Here is a 14,957-nt window from a genome sequence, read left to right on the forward strand (position 1 = left end):
CCAAAATATACAAACAGCTCATGGAGCTCAATATCAAAAAAACAAACAATCCAGTTAAAAAATGGGCAGAAGACCTAAATAGACATTTCACCAAGGAAGACATACAGAGAGCCAAGAGGCACATGAAAAGATGCTCAACATCACTAATTATTAGAGAAATGCAAATCAAAACTACAATGAGGTATCACCTCACGCTGGTCAGAATGGCCATTATCAAAAAAGCTAGAAACAATAAATGCTGGAAAGGGTATGGTGAAAAGGGAACCCTTCTACACTGTTGCTGGGACTGTAAATTGATACAACCACTATGGAAAACAGTATGGAGGTTCCTTAAAAAACTAAAAATAGAACTACCATATGACCCAGCAATCCCATTACTGGGCATATACACTGAGAAAACCATAATTCAGAAAGAGACATGCACCACAATGTTTACTGCAGCACTATTTACAATAGCCAGGACATGGAACCAACCTAAATGTCCATCGACAGATGAATGGATAAAGAAGATGTGGCACATATATACAATGGAATATTACTCAGCCATAAAAGGAAACGAAATTGAGTTATTTGTAGTGAGGTGGATGGACCTAGAGTCTGTCATACAGAGTGAAGTAAGTCAGAAAGAGAAAAACAAATACCGTATGCTAACGCATATATATGGAATCTAAAAAAAAAGGTAGTGATGAACCTAGTTGTAGGGCAGGAATAAAGAGGCAGACACAGAGAATGGACTTGGTGACATGGGGTGGGAGGGCAAAGCTGGGGTGAAGTGAGAGTAGCATCGACATATATACACTACCGCATGTAAAATAGTTGGCTGGTGGGAAGCAGCAGCATAGCATAGGGAGATAGGTTCGGCGCTTTGCGATGACCTAGAGGGGTGGGATAGGGAGGATGGGAGGGAGGTTCAAGAGGGAGGGAATATGGGGACATGTGTATGCATATGGCTGATTCGCTTTGTTGTGCAACAGAAACTAACATGGTATTGTGAAGCAATTATACTCCAATAAAGATTAAAAAAAAAAGAATGGTTTCAAAAGAGCAGCTGTTGTGGTGAGTGGGGAACTGTATTTCAAGAGAAAAGATAAATTATTTGGTTGTAGCTCACCTCTCCCCTTCATCCCAACACTAAGCCATAACATACCAAAAAGCTTCCCAAAAGCCAAAAAAACAAAAAACTTACCAAATATACAGCTTCATTATAATTGTTTGCTTTCAACGATTCTTTAAGTTGACGAATCATGGCTTCTACAAATTCTCCACCAAAGTTGTAATTCCTGGCATTTAGTAGTCCAACTAATGTTGTATAAATTGTCAACTTCTCAGGTAACAGACGTGCACTGATTTGAGAACCCAGCACAATAAAAAGATCCCAAAACAACAGCATTAAGTTGCTGAATTTTATACTACATAAAATTTTAAATTGTTTTACTAACTTTAGAAAAGCATTACATTTAGCTATGTTTTTAAAACTATGTCAGAAAAGGCATAAATATTGAGAAGAGTTGCAGACATGGCTCCCTCAATTTTTTCATTTTAATTCTAGTTAGTTAATCCAAGAGTTAAGAAAGTAAAACACTCTAATCGTGAAGTCATCAAACTAAAATAGATATAACTGACGCTAGACCAGTTTTTCTTCCAATGTGCTTAGTGGAATTGAATAGCAGGTCTACAGAAAATAGTTTCCATGGTAAAATATCTGGCAATTGCTTAGTGAAACAAGTTTCTTTAATGCAGAATCATTAAGGGGGAGATGGAGCAATCAACATTTCTAAACTTAGCCGACCAAATGTCACGGGATCAGAATTTCACTTGGAGAAACACTATTCTAGTTGTTTAGAAAAAATTCAGAACTAAAACCAGTTCCTATCAGTTAAATTGTTGAATTTTTAACATGGTACTCTGATATAGTAAGATTTCCTTACATCCAGTTTGCTTACTCAAGTGTGTTAATTTTCATTAAAGTTATTTGAAGAGTAGAGGATTACAGTAATAAATCTTTGAAAAAAGCAAATGTTGATCCCTAATTTAGGCAGCCTTTAGAAATTAGCTCAAAAAAGAAAAGCAAATGGGAACTCCTGATTGTTCAGATTCTCTTATACTTTTTGCATTTTCCCAAGGTTCCTAGCAAAGAGTGTTAGGGACAATTTAGGTTTTAAAAAAATAACTGCATTGATAGTAACCATTCCTCCTCAACCCTCCCCTGCTTCAAAGTCATGGCTTCCATCAGAGTTTAAGCATAAATCTACTCTATTCTAATAAATGCTTTCAGAACAGAAGGAATCTCTGGATAACTATAGCCAAATAACTTTTCTTAGTATTAGTTTCTTAGTCTAAGGACATGTCTTCCTGAATATTAACTAGATTCCTTAAAAAAATTACATCTGAAATTATTTGTATTTTATGAGATGTTAAAGTAAAATCCACTGATAGTTTCAATTTGTGTGTACATTTTTAAATTTCAAAACTGAGCTGTAAGCAATTTAAAAAACCCATTATTTTAAAATAACTGAAATAACATTTTAAGGCACCTTCATAATGAAGACTCCTTTATCCAGAAGTCAGAGATACTCCTTTGCAAAGCATACAGTTTACAGTGACCAATGTCCACCTGAGTGATGAGGAAGTCTGGATTGCTAATTCCACTGTTGGGAGAGGCTGTTTCATGATTTCATGTGAGACTTTTCCCATTCTAATGTCCTTACAAATTAAATGCTGATACTCGTTCTAGCTAACCTAATTCAGAGAAAGATTATGCCTATTATGTCATAGCATCAAAAGTATCTTCAGCCTTCTAAGAAGGGCCATTATTACTCGAGTGACTGGTTCTCAAATATGTTTGATACTACTGATTAAAAGTATAAACTAAACTCTATTATATATACTTAATTGTATGTGCTTAAAAGAAAATCGCTGAATGTGAAGCTGTCTACTTTCTCACTTAAAAGTAGTCAACTCAAATGATTCTAAGGATCCAAGAAACGAAACAAAGAAAATGCTCAATTTTCATCCTATTTATCTCTAAGAGTTCGCCAAAGGGCAAAAGGTCATTTCGTTTGACAAATTCCCCACAGAATGAAAGCAGATGACATATGGAACATAAACACATCTTCTGAACATTCACAAGCATTTAAGAGTAGATAATACATTATCACCTGGATTCATAAATCTTTTGTATACATACACTGTACAAAGAAGCCTTAAGATCTTGCTCTTATAGTTAGGAAGATCAGCTTCCAAAACGCCAGCCAAGCCTTCTAGGTTGCTCTCCAAAGAGCAGGCACTCTGTAGAGGACAGCATATTAAATATCTGTCAAGTACTCAGCAATTAGTGCATTAAAATTTTCTAGGTGACGATAAAAAAGTTACGCATAAGGCACTGACAGTTTAGTATAAATAAATTCAGGTTGTTATTATTCTTTAGAAAACCATGAAAAGAGAACGAATAAAATTTAAAAAGCAATCTAAGATAGCAGAACAAGTATTAGAAATGGGAGGACATTCTGGGCTCTATTCTACTTCTCTAACTAATTCACTTAATTTTATGACTGGGCAAATTACCTCAACTATCCAGAACTTCCTTGGTCTTCATTTTTTTTTTTTTAATACATAAAAAAATTTTTTTTAAAAATTTATTTATTTTATTTATTTATTTTTGGCTGCATGGGGTCTTCACTGCTGCACACAGGCTTCCTCTAGTTGTGGCCAGCAGGGACTACTCCTTGCCGTGGTGCGCGGGTTTCTCATTATGGTGGCCTCTCCTGTTGCAGAGCATGGGCTCTAGGCGCGCGGGCTTAGTAGTTGTGGCATGTGGGCTCAGTAGTTGTGGCTCACGGGCTCCAGAGGGCAGGCTCAGTAGCTGTGGCACACGGGGCCAGCTGCTCTACGGCATGTGGGATCTTCCCGGACCAGGGCTCGAACCCATGTCCCCTGCATTGGCAGGCAGATTCCCAACCACTGCACCACCAGGGAAGCCCCTGGTCTTCATTTTTAAATTGAGTGGACTATTCCCTAAGGTCCCTTCTAAGACTCATATTCTATGAAAATTACTAATAACATTTAACTCTCTGCATTCCAAGGCTTTTAATATGCATTTACTTTGGGATATAGATATATGGCAATACAAACTTTGCCCACAACTTAGATCATCGAGTTTGCAGATGCAGAAACTAATCAAGCACAGTTAACTACAACCCTAAGCCCATAACAGTCTATGCCTATTTTGATCATACCTTTTCTCCTACTTTGCATATTAAAGATTCCAAATGATCTTCAGTTTCATTTGCATCAGAGGTCTTTCTCCTTTTGTGAGGCTGTCCCCCTGTTTCAACAATGTAAAAAAGTGAACATTACACGATGCATCTGTTATCAAAAACGTTAACTTTTTTAATGCTATAATCACTTTTGTACCAGAAGCCCTACTATTTACACACAGTAGAAGTGCTTAACTGACCCTCCACTTCTCAGACAAGGCTAGATCAACCAACAGTCTCCATACCCAGGGGCACCATAACTCCAGGAAGCATTATTTATGTTAAATTTTGTGATTATAGTGCCCCCATGGAGCAACGCAATGCAGCAGCCCTGTCCATTTCTATGGATAGGCAGCAAAGGTGCCCATAACATGCTAACGACTAGCAGTTAGAAGACTCCCTGTAACACTCATGTATAGCTATTCCCATTCTTTGAACTTGAGTTGTTTATTCATCCTCAGTCGCTTGTTCCTAAAACCTGTCGGTGCCAGTAGTACTCATTATTTTAATAATGAAAATTATGTAAACTGATGAAATATGGGTGTAAAAACCAAGTTGAATGCTGTGGAAAGACTTGATTAGGGGGGAAAAAAGCTTTTAAAAAAGAAAGGTATGAAGAGGAAAACTTCAAAAGATGGGAAAGGGAGCATAAAACATTAGGATTCCTCACTAGTTTTTACAAATGTCTGAGCTCGTAACTCTTCGATTAACAGTTTTGGTTCTATAGACCTTGCAGCACTAGGGTCTAGTTCATCCCAAACAATGAGAATTACAATCAGCAGACATATTCAAAGAAAAGTCCTGAGTACTATATCAAACAATCGGTGGGGAAAAGGTATATGTTTTATGGTTTCCTGCTTTAACCAGCTCTTGGTTCCGTACTTTATTGATCCTATTATGTTCAAAAACAGTGTCATTCAGAGTTGTGCAAACAAACAAAAACTACCATTCTGAAATCATTACCAGTCATCTATCTGTCCTTTTGGTCGCTAAAGAATTCAATTTGAATGAAGCTGTGCTACAAATCATCCTTAAGCACTGGACTGTCTATTGTTCGGTCTTGCTGTTAGTGATCTCTTACTACCAATATTTTGTTTAAAACCTCAACATACCCACCTTATATCCTTTTGTGGACTAACATAAGGCTGAAAAAATTTCAAATAAGGTGTTAAATATGGAACATGATGCTGTTGCTACACACAATGTTGGCTAGTCTCCCAGTATAATTCAATTTTTAACTTTCACCAATTAGATTATTAGGATGGCATGTGAACAAGGAAGCAATAATCTGTAACTGTGTTGGAGATCTGTATTAATAATGAAAATCTGCAGATATAGGGTTACCCAGTAGCAAGTTATATTTTTAATCTTCTCCAGACTTGTACAGCCAAAGGAACTGAACCATTTTTACAGAGTTCATAATTACTTACTTGCCACTGGAACATTTGGCTTGAAAAATAACAATGATTTTCATAAAACACAGCACTTGGCTATTCTAAGCTTGGGGTGTTAAAAATTTTTCCAATGTCTGAAATGATCTTCAGGTACCTACTACCTGAACTCAAGCTGAATAAAACCAATCTATGACTATCTAGATAGGACCAAACAAAGTATTATAAAAGGCCATAGGGCAAAGCACTGTGTGCTTTGACCCCCCCACCCCCAGCCCCTTAGTTATCATTAGGATCTGGTTTAAATAACCACTGAATTTTGAAGGGATAGTTTTGAAGGGATAATGCCATAAAAAATATAATACACATGCAGCATGACAGCTGTGATGTATTCCTGGAGATATGTGTCCGTGTAAAGTTGTGGACATGTGTGGTATTGTGGGATCAGTGACCTTGATTCTCAAATATACATTAAACTGAAGTCACAGGATCTCTATAAAGGTTCCACCACCCCAAGAGCCAAATTCGACACAAAGGACTTCTATTTCCAGGATTCATTCATTGAAAAAAATGACATATTTGATGCAATGTTTATATAAGCTATCAGCCAGGACATTAAAATAGCCTTCTCCAAGAGCAGTGGTTCTCAACTGGGTTGGATTTTTGTCCCCCAGGAGCCACTTGGCAATCTCTGGAGACATTTTTAGTTGTCACAACTCTGGCATCCAGTGGGCAGGGGCCAGAGATTCTACTAAACATACCACATTGCATAGGACAACTCCCAACAACAAAGAATAATCCAGCCCAAAATGGCAGTAGTGCTGATGTTGAGAAACTCTGTTCTAGAAAGCAGAATATATTAAATGTTCTTCAGAACCAGATTCTGGTAAGGTTAATGCAGATGCTAAAAAACTAGCCGAATGAGAGCAGTTTTTTTTTTTAAACTTTAACCATTGTTCCTTTCTTTCTGGACCATCTACTTTGCCAACCCTTTATCCCACATCCCACCTCCATACCCTCTCTAAATTAACCATCCAGCTGGCTTGCTCTCAAATCAGTTTAGAATCATACCCCAGTCTTTAAAGCAACCCTCCTAGGCCCTCTTGTAAGACTGAAAAGAAGAAAATACTGCTGTGGGGAGAGAAGGTAGGATTTCTGAAGAAAAACTAGAAAATACAGTATACAGTCCTATCTCTGAAGTGCAACTCTTCTTTTCTCTTCTTCTTCTCATTTTTACTATGCTTGGAGAATGAGAAGAGGCAGAAAGTATTAAGAAGTAAGAGATGCCCCACACTCACCTGATATTGGAGAGAATATAAAGAGGGGTGGGAGGGGGACGTACAGACACAATGTGAACTCATGCACAGTAACAGGATACTGAACTGAAGAGAATGTGCGCAAGAGCATGGGGAAGTAGAATAAAGCACTTTAATGAAGAATAAAATTTTGGGAATGAGCTAAATGTTTTCACCTACCCTCAAGAAAGCATATCTAAGGTAGCTCCCAAAACAACAACAGATTTTATATTAACATGTTAACTAAGTAGAAGTTTTACAATGTAAATTAAAGCTACACATTAGCACTTCGTTCTGACACCCTTGGCTAGTACGAAAGAGGGAAGCAAGTCTCTATTAAAACCCATCAGAAAGGGACTTCCCTGGTGGCACAGTGGTTAAGAATCCGCCTGCCAATGCAGGGGACACGGGTTCGATCCCTGGTCTGGGAAGACTGCAACTAAGCCCGTGTGCCACAATTACTGAACCTGCACTCTAGAGCCCGCGAGCCACAACTACTGAGCCCTCGTGCCACAACTACTGAAGCCTGTGCGCCTAGGGCCTGTGCTCTGCAACGAGAGAAGCCCACGCACCGCAGCTAGAGAAAGCCCACGCTCAGCAATGAAGATCCAATGCAGCCAAATAAAAAAACCAACAAAAAACCCATCAGAAAGAATCTTAATACACCAAATAATTTTTCGCCTGTAAGGTGATCCTTATTCTTTGTGGATACACTGTACTACACATCTTACATCCTTATTTAGAATTATATGTACTATAAAAAATTTTAGACCCACAAAGTGGAAACAAAAACCAACTCTGTAAAAGAGAAAGTAACAAAAACAACAAGGGAAAAGGGAAAAGTAAAGCACCTTGATCCTGCAGATTTAAAGAAGTAACCATCACTTCTGAAACAAAGTATACTTTTCATCAGAATAACAAACCCCTTCACTTCTATTCATTTTATTTTCTATAGTTAGGTAAAAGAACAGCCACTGTCTAAAAGGTAAGGACCTAATTCTAAGTAGCTTAAAAGGGACTAATATGGGGTTTTGGCCAAGATTATGGACAATCTAAAAACTTTCTTAAAAGAACAAAGCAATATATTGAACAGCTATTGTATGCATATCCAAAATAACTGAAAAGCTTCAGAGACATTCTTAAAAAGAGTCTAAGAAATGAGTTAGATTTAGCACTGGACCAGTATCCATACACATTAATTTCCATTTAGGACTTTCCTTTCCTTGTCTGTAAATCCATCTCCAGGTGACTTCATTGGTATAGCTTCCGGAACTTATCTCCTTGGATCAAGGACACTCTAGTCTCAGCACAGAGATACAATTTTAAAATTGCCCTCTGTGAGCTGATCCTCTGCCATCCTTCCGATCTTATCTCCTACAACTCTCCCCCTCACTCACTCTGCTACAGCAACACTGGCCTCCTTGCTGTTTGAGGATGATAGGAATACTCCAGCTTTAAAGCCTTTGCACTTGAGGCTCCCTTTGCTTAGACTACTGCGTTTCCCCCACACTGCCATTTGGTTTGCCCCCTCACCTCCTGCAGGTCTTTGATCAGATGTGATTCTCAGTGAGGCCTTCCCTGACCAACCAATACAAAATGGCAACTCCTCCTCGACAGCAGCCTCTACTCTCTTTACCCAGTTTTCTTTTTCTCCATAGCACTTAACACCATATGATACACTATATTTACTTGATTGTTTTCTGCCTGTAAAAGGGAATCTTTATATTGTCCACTGCTGTACTGTCAGTAGTTAGAACTGTGCCTGGCACTGTTAAATATTTGTTGAATAAATTATTATATCTAGTCAAGCATATGTAAAGCCATGGCAGTCACTGACTGATAAGAGCTGACAATAATCCAGAAATGCTCAGATGCATCTATTTAATACAACAATAATAATTCAGCTTATTTTAAAATAGCTTTCTGCAGTATTTAAGCTTCCAATGTTTCTGATTTTAAAAAAAATTAGTAGATGCTTAACCAAAAGAAAAGTATCTAAAATATTTGATTCAGATCACTGTTTAGGATAAACCCTAGCTGATCATTACCCAAACTTTTGTAATTTACAAAAGTTTCAGACTTGGTGTAGTATCTAAGAGGGACTATAAACTGCCCCTCGACTACTAAATTATTCATAGTAAACTCTGGTTAATTAACTCCTTATTTTATTTTGTTTTGTCTTTACGTATTTATTCTGAGGTTCCCGCAGCAAGACCCGAATGGACAGTGATTTAGCTGCCAGAAGCTAACTCCTAAGAAAGTTACGCCAGCATCCCAATAACCAAAGCCAAAGTTGTTTTTCTACATATTCACATCCAATTCTCCAGGTTGCCCCTTGGAAACATTTTCTCTCCCTTTAGGGATGCCCTAGAAGAGAGAAGAAGAAGAAGAGAGAAAGCATGAGAAGAGCTAAGAAAATGGGAAGAACTTTAAAAGCCTCAACTTCTCCAAACCCCAAGTGATGACTTCTAGGAGATTAAGTTTTTAATTAATCAAAGGCAAAGCACCTGAAAACTATTTTCTGTACCCTGTATGTACATTATACAAGAAGCCTCCTGTGTTTAAAAAAAAAAAAAAAAATCAAAGCATGCAGCATAGTAATACCTGTGTAGTGACAAGAACCTTGGACTTGTTTTCACTGGTGTCTGGGCACTGCTAACCGGTCTCCATGTTAATTACACTAAAATTTTAGACTCTTAGGTGTCAGATGAGAAGGCTGAACTAGAATATCCTCTCAAGCCATGCCCTAGCAGAAATCTGATATTTCACTGTTAAAACTAAATTAGTGGAATTCTGCTTCTACCCCCAAGTGCCCCAACATTCAAGGAGAGAAAAATGTTAGTGGAGAAAATTAATTCAAATGTTTTGTTCTGTACTTTTTCTTACATTGTCGACATCTGCCAATGTTTATCACCTCTTAAGCATTAACAGGTGATAAAATACACACCACCATGCGCAATTAGTCACATGTGTTACCTCATTTAATCTTCACAAAACCAAGAGGTATGTATCATTACTTCTATATTACAGACTAAGGTTTAAAGAGGTGATATAACCTGGGCAAGATCACAAAGTAAATGGCAGGGTCCAGCTTTGAACTTAAGCCCTCTGATTCCAGAGTCTGGCCTCTTAACCACTACACTACAATCTTTTCAAAGAACAATACCCTAAAATATTAATAACAGAATTACTGTTAGTTTTTCTTTTTTTGGATGTGTGTTCTTGACTGATTTTTGTAATGTAAGCACCTTTTCTATTTTTAACTAGCAAAATTATTCTTGGTTTTTATGATGGCAACTCCATGATCCCCATGAGCCCAACCATGCAAATGGAGATGGGAATTTAGAGCTAAATCTCTACGAGCTCTCCAGTTAGTCTTCCGGCACTTTTTCTTACACGAGGGAAATATGCTTACGGCCAGTTCAAAATCTAACACAACAACCTACGTACATCTTTTTTTTTTAGAGACCTCTTGGATGTGGATAAGAAACCGATTTCTTTCCCTGCCGCTTGAAAAAAAGGCAAAACGACGGATGGCCGGTACAGGACAGAGCTCAGATTGCGATTCATCAGGTCTCTCGTCTTCTGAGAGCCCTTTTTAGGTACAGTTTGAGGGTCAAAACGAGACACGGGGATGAGTGGGTCCCTGTCACTATCCCTAAGAGGCGGCGGAACAGACACAGATGTACTTCCCTGCTCGGCGGTGCTAAGGGCCAAATCTTGAAGAGTCCTTAGAGACCAGGGGTCCACCAGGCCGCTCCTCGGCCGACGACTGAAGGAGGTGGGGCGGGGAGAAGCAGGGGCTTTTCAGAAGTCGCCCGGCCACACTCTCGCTGTACCACCCGCTTCTCTCCGCGGCTCCCCGAACGCTCCCAGGGGTAAGGGCTTCCCATCCCTTCGCTCGAGACCCGAAGACCAAAGAAGCCAAAGCTCGACCCCTCCTGGGCGCGGCCTCGGCGGCCGGGCCCAGGGCACTCACCATCGTTCTCGTCGCTGTGCCGTCGCCGTGACATGCCGCACGCCGGTGCGCCGCCGAGCCGAGACGCCGGGCGGGAAGCGCAGCAGGAACCTTCGGGCAGCCGGCCGGCGCGAGGACAGCGGTGAGGCGCGCGGAGTGGCCGTCGCGCAGGCACACTCGCTCACGACGGCTCCCGGAAGCACAAGGGGGAGAGGTGGCCTGGTGGCTCGGCGGGCTTGGATCCGGGAGGGCCGGCGTCTGGAAGCTCACCAGGCCGCGGGCGTCTGGTCCGAACGCAACCACCCTCTCGGGCTACCTCCGCCTCTCGGCTGCTTCCTTCGCCCGCCTTCCCACGAAGTCCTTCCGGGGCCACGCGGAGATCACCGCCTTTTCAGCCAGCCCGAGCCCGCCCGCCGCGAGCCACGCCAGTAGGCCAATGGTCTAGGAAGGACGCTCTAGTCCCCGCCTCCACTTCAGACCCTCCCACTGGGCCTCTCGGAGGTTTTCCCGGCAGCCCTTTCGCTAACGGCCTAGACTTCCGGAGTGAGGTGAGGTGCTCGGCGTTCCTTCCTACGTAAACACAGGCTGGGGCTGGAGGTGCGAGGGCAGTGAGCGGTGACAGTTGCTAGGCGGAGACCTTTCCGTGAAGAAAGATTTAAGAAAGGATCAGGACAGGCGGGTACGTGCTCATCTTTCTCCCACTTCCGGGCCTTTGCCGGCTTGGGAAAGCTGGGCGGAGAGATTGGGCCAGGCCCGGCGCGCGGGGTGGGGCCCGGGTGGGAGGCGGCGCCGCTCTAGCCGGCCCGAGGACAGAAAGACCCTCCCTAGTGTGAGCTTGCTACTTCGGGGGTACCCTCTGGCCGTCATCTGACCTCTCGCGCCTCCGAGTTGTTTAGGAAGGAACGGGTGATTGCTTTAGTAATATTTTCAGTAGTTATTGGATACCTCCATACGTGTATGTGAATATCTCCCGCCCTGACATCTCTGATGAGCGCCACAGCTGCTTATCTAACTGCCTTGTCCATGGCCATCTGAAATTTCACACGTCTGAAATGGAACTTATGTTTCACTCTCCTGGCCTTATTCCTCCTTCCGTCTTACCCATTTCAGTAAATGGCACCATCCATTCTATTGCTTAATCCAAAAATGTAGGTAGGAGTCATTCTTGGGTCCTTTTCCTTCACTTCCTACGGAACAATCTATCGGTAGACCCTGCCGACTCTACTTTCCGAACTTATCCAGAAGCAGATCACATTATTCCTTTGTTTACAGCTTTGTGGCAAAAAAACTCCATAACCTCTCCTACAGGGTTCTACTCTCTCATCACTGTATTCCAACCCCTCTGACTTTCTTTCTGTACCTCTAGTAAGTCAAGCTCGTTCCCACTTGAGGAATTTATACTCATTATTTCCTTTGTCTTAATATCTCTGCTCCTAAGTCTGCATGGATGGCTTCTTGTCATTTAGGTCTCAGCTCAAACGTCAGGCCCTTGGTGAAGGCTTCCCTGGCCACCCAATCACTCTTTATTTAATTTGACAAATATGTTATATTTATTGTGTGCCAGGCAGTGTTCTAGATGCTGAGGGTGCAGAGGTGAACAAAGGAAAACCCCTGCTTTCTCAGTGCTGATGACCCATTCAGGAACCAGCAAACAGTGCAATCAGAGGTAGTGAGCAAAAGTGGGAGAAGATAATATTAGGGAGGTGGTGGAAGGGGCTTTGTAAGGACCTTGGACTTTATCCTAGTACATTCAGAAGCCTTTGGAGGGCGATCTGACTTATTTTTTAATAGTTACCTCTGTGGCTTCTACAGGAGCAGGGCAGTTAGGCAACTGCAGTAATTCAGTCCAGAAATGATGGCTTGAATGAGGTTGGTAGTGAAGGTGGTGCAGTGTGGTCTGATGTCATTGTATTTCAAAAGCAGAGTTGATAGGCTTTTCAATAGTCTGAAAGAGTAAGAAGATGAGAATCCCAAAGTTTTTTTGTCTGAGTAACAGGAAGAATGGAATTGTTGTTTACTGAGGTAAGGAAGACTGAGGAAGAGCAAGTTAAGAGTTTGGTTTTAACAGTTGCATTTGAACAGTCTCCTAGCCTTCCAGCTGAAGCTATCCAGTAGACATTGGTTATGTGAATTTGGAGTTCAGGGGAGAGGCCTGGCCTGGAGATACAAATTTGGAGTCATTTAGCGTATAGTGTTCTAAACATAAAATTTCCTTTATGATTGTTTCCCTTTTTAATTTTTTCATGGAAGCTTCAAACATTTACAGAAGTAGAGGAGTTTATATAATGAACCCCCATGGACTTTATCAACCAGCTTCAGCAATTACCAACTAATGTCCCATCTACTTTTACCTATATTATCTCCCCTTGCCCAATTATTCTGAAGTAAATATAGTTTATAAGACCCTGGCACTAGATGAATATCACCTCAAAGGTGAGTGTAGATAGAGTGATTGCACATTTAGAGGTTGGGATGATAAGGAGGATCCGCAACAAAGAAAACTGAGAAGCAGTAGCTCTTATCACTGATATTTTCATGTTTTTTTTGTTTACGTAGTGTCTCTTCTCTTACTACAACATAAGCTCCAAGTTAACAAGGACCTTAACAGTTTCATTAAGACCTGCATCCGCATCACTATTTTATCTGTCAGGCACATAGCAAAGTCCCCACAAATAATAATTAAGAATATATAAATAAGTTAAAGTGAGAACTGAAAGAGGGTTTAGAGTGAGGGGAGGTCATTTTGGGGTGGTGTGAAAGGCATGTGTGGAGACCCTGAGGCAAGAGAGAGCAGGGCTCGTTTGCGGAACTAGGCGAAGTCCAGCATGGCCAGAATAGGATACGTGAGGGAGAGTGTTGTCTTAGATGAGCCTAGAGTGGTAGGGGAACTACGTATGTGTCAAAGGCTACATAGTCCTTTCCAGTCCTCACTATAGTCCTGCAAGGTAGATACTGTCATCTCCATTTTACACATTTGGGAATTAGAACTCAGAAAAGTTAAATATCCTGCCCAGGTTCACACACTTGCACCCAGCTGCACCACAATCCAAAGCCCACGCTTTCCCCAGTCTTTCATGTTCTTCACATTTGTCACTTGTAACATTTGCTTTACAAAAAAACCAACATGTTGGTTGTACTGTCTCCATTTTGACAAGATTTGGCCACAGTAGCAGTTTGTATATTTCTTCTGGCTCATTAAAATGAGGCTCTTTTGGCAGTTATTTCTTCTAAGGAAGGGAATTTGCCCAGCTCAAAAATTAGGGGACAAAAAAGAACAAAACATTTATAATTGAAGGTACTAACAGGCAGCTTGCTTGATTTTGGTTGCACCTGGTGCTTTTTTTGGTATCTTTTTCCCTAAATGTTTGCATGGCTTGCCCTCTAATTCAGGTTTCTGCTGAAATGCTACTGCCTCAGAAAGACTTTACCTACCTTCTGAGTTTTAAAGAACCCCTTGGTGACTCTGTCTCCTTACTTTGCTTAGTTGTCATCATAGCCCTTTTTACCATCTATTTTTTAAAAACAATTTATTCATTTGTTTACCTTCTCTCTCTCCCCACTGGAAAGTGAGGTCTAAGAAGGCACAGACTTTTTCTGTTTCATTCACTGCTATATCTCCAGGGCCTCGAACAGTGCTGGGCATAGAATTGGTGCTAAATAAATATTTCTTGGATGAACGAGTAAATGAATGGATGGATAGCTTGAGCTACTTGGGCCCATGCTCATTTGCATGATTGATTAGTGTCAAGTTTACTTCAAGTAGTAATCAAAGACTTGGACGTTGTTGTTTTTCTCTTGCTTACTTCCTAGGAGATAGTTAACTGAAAGGAGTCTGCCTCACTGCTGGAACCAAACCAGATGCCTTCTTCCACTTCACCAGACCAAGGAGATGACCTGGAGGCCTGTGTTTTAAGGTTTTCAGACCTGGATTTGAAAGACACAAGTCTTATCAATCCCAGTAGCAGTATCAAAGCAGAGTTAGATGTCAGTACAAAGAAGAAATACTCATTTGCAAAGAAAAAGGTAAAATTGCTGTTGATGTTTCAGGATCATGTAT

At 40.9% G+C, this 14,957-nt stretch overlaps 3 protein-coding genes across 7 annotated transcripts in view; 1 reads left to right on the forward strand and 2 right to left on the reverse strand.

The window, feature by feature from the left end:
• NCBP1 (nuclear cap binding protein subunit 1) overlaps window positions 1-11,243 on the reverse strand; it is a 42,652-nt gene extending 31,409 nt beyond the window's left edge. The window contains exons 1-4 of one of the 2 annotated variants that reach the window (XM_061200205.1): window positions 10,922-11,243; window positions 4,236-4,324; window positions 3,188-3,288; window positions 1,187-1,343 (exon numbers count right to left, since the gene is read on the reverse strand). In XM_061200205.1, coding sequence (XP_061056188.1) covers window positions 1,187-1,343; window positions 3,188-3,288; window positions 4,236-4,324; window positions 10,922-10,955 — 381 coding nt within the window. In that variant the 5' untranslated portion in view covers window positions 10,956-11,243. The remainder of the gene's footprint in view (window positions 1-1,186; window positions 1,344-3,187; window positions 3,289-4,235; window positions 4,325-10,921) is intronic. The other variant, XM_061200206.1, reaches the window with a different exon arrangement.
• Window positions 11,244-11,426: 183 nt separating this feature from the next.
• The window catches only part of TSTD2 (thiosulfate sulfurtransferase like domain containing 2), a 28,305-nt gene continuing 24,774 nt past the window's right edge, over window positions 11,427-14,957 (forward strand). For 3 of the 4 annotated variants that reach the window (XM_061200209.1, XM_061200207.1, XM_061200210.1), the window contains exons 1-2: window positions 11,458-11,579; window positions 14,711-14,923. In XM_061200209.1, coding sequence (XP_061056192.1) covers window positions 14,759-14,923 — 165 coding nt within the window. In that variant the 5' untranslated portion in view covers window positions 11,458-11,579; window positions 14,711-14,758. The other variant, XM_061200208.1, reaches the window with a different exon arrangement.
• TMOD1 (tropomodulin 1) overlaps window positions 12,772-14,957 on the reverse strand; it is a 102,847-nt gene continuing 100,661 nt past the window's right edge. Inside the window, exon 10 of the mRNA XM_061200212.1 lies at window positions 12,772-12,845. Coding sequence (XP_061056195.1) covers window positions 12,838-12,845 — 8 coding nt within the window. The 3' untranslated portion in view covers window positions 12,772-12,837. The remainder of the gene's footprint in view (window positions 12,846-14,957) is intronic.

Source organism: Eubalaena glacialis, chromosome 9 (assembly GCF_028564815.1).
Source record: "Eubalaena glacialis isolate mEubGla1 chromosome 9, mEubGla1.1.hap2.+ XY, whole genome shotgun sequence".
Lineage (NCBI taxonomy): Eukaryota > Metazoa > Chordata > Mammalia > Artiodactyla > Balaenidae > Eubalaena > Eubalaena glacialis.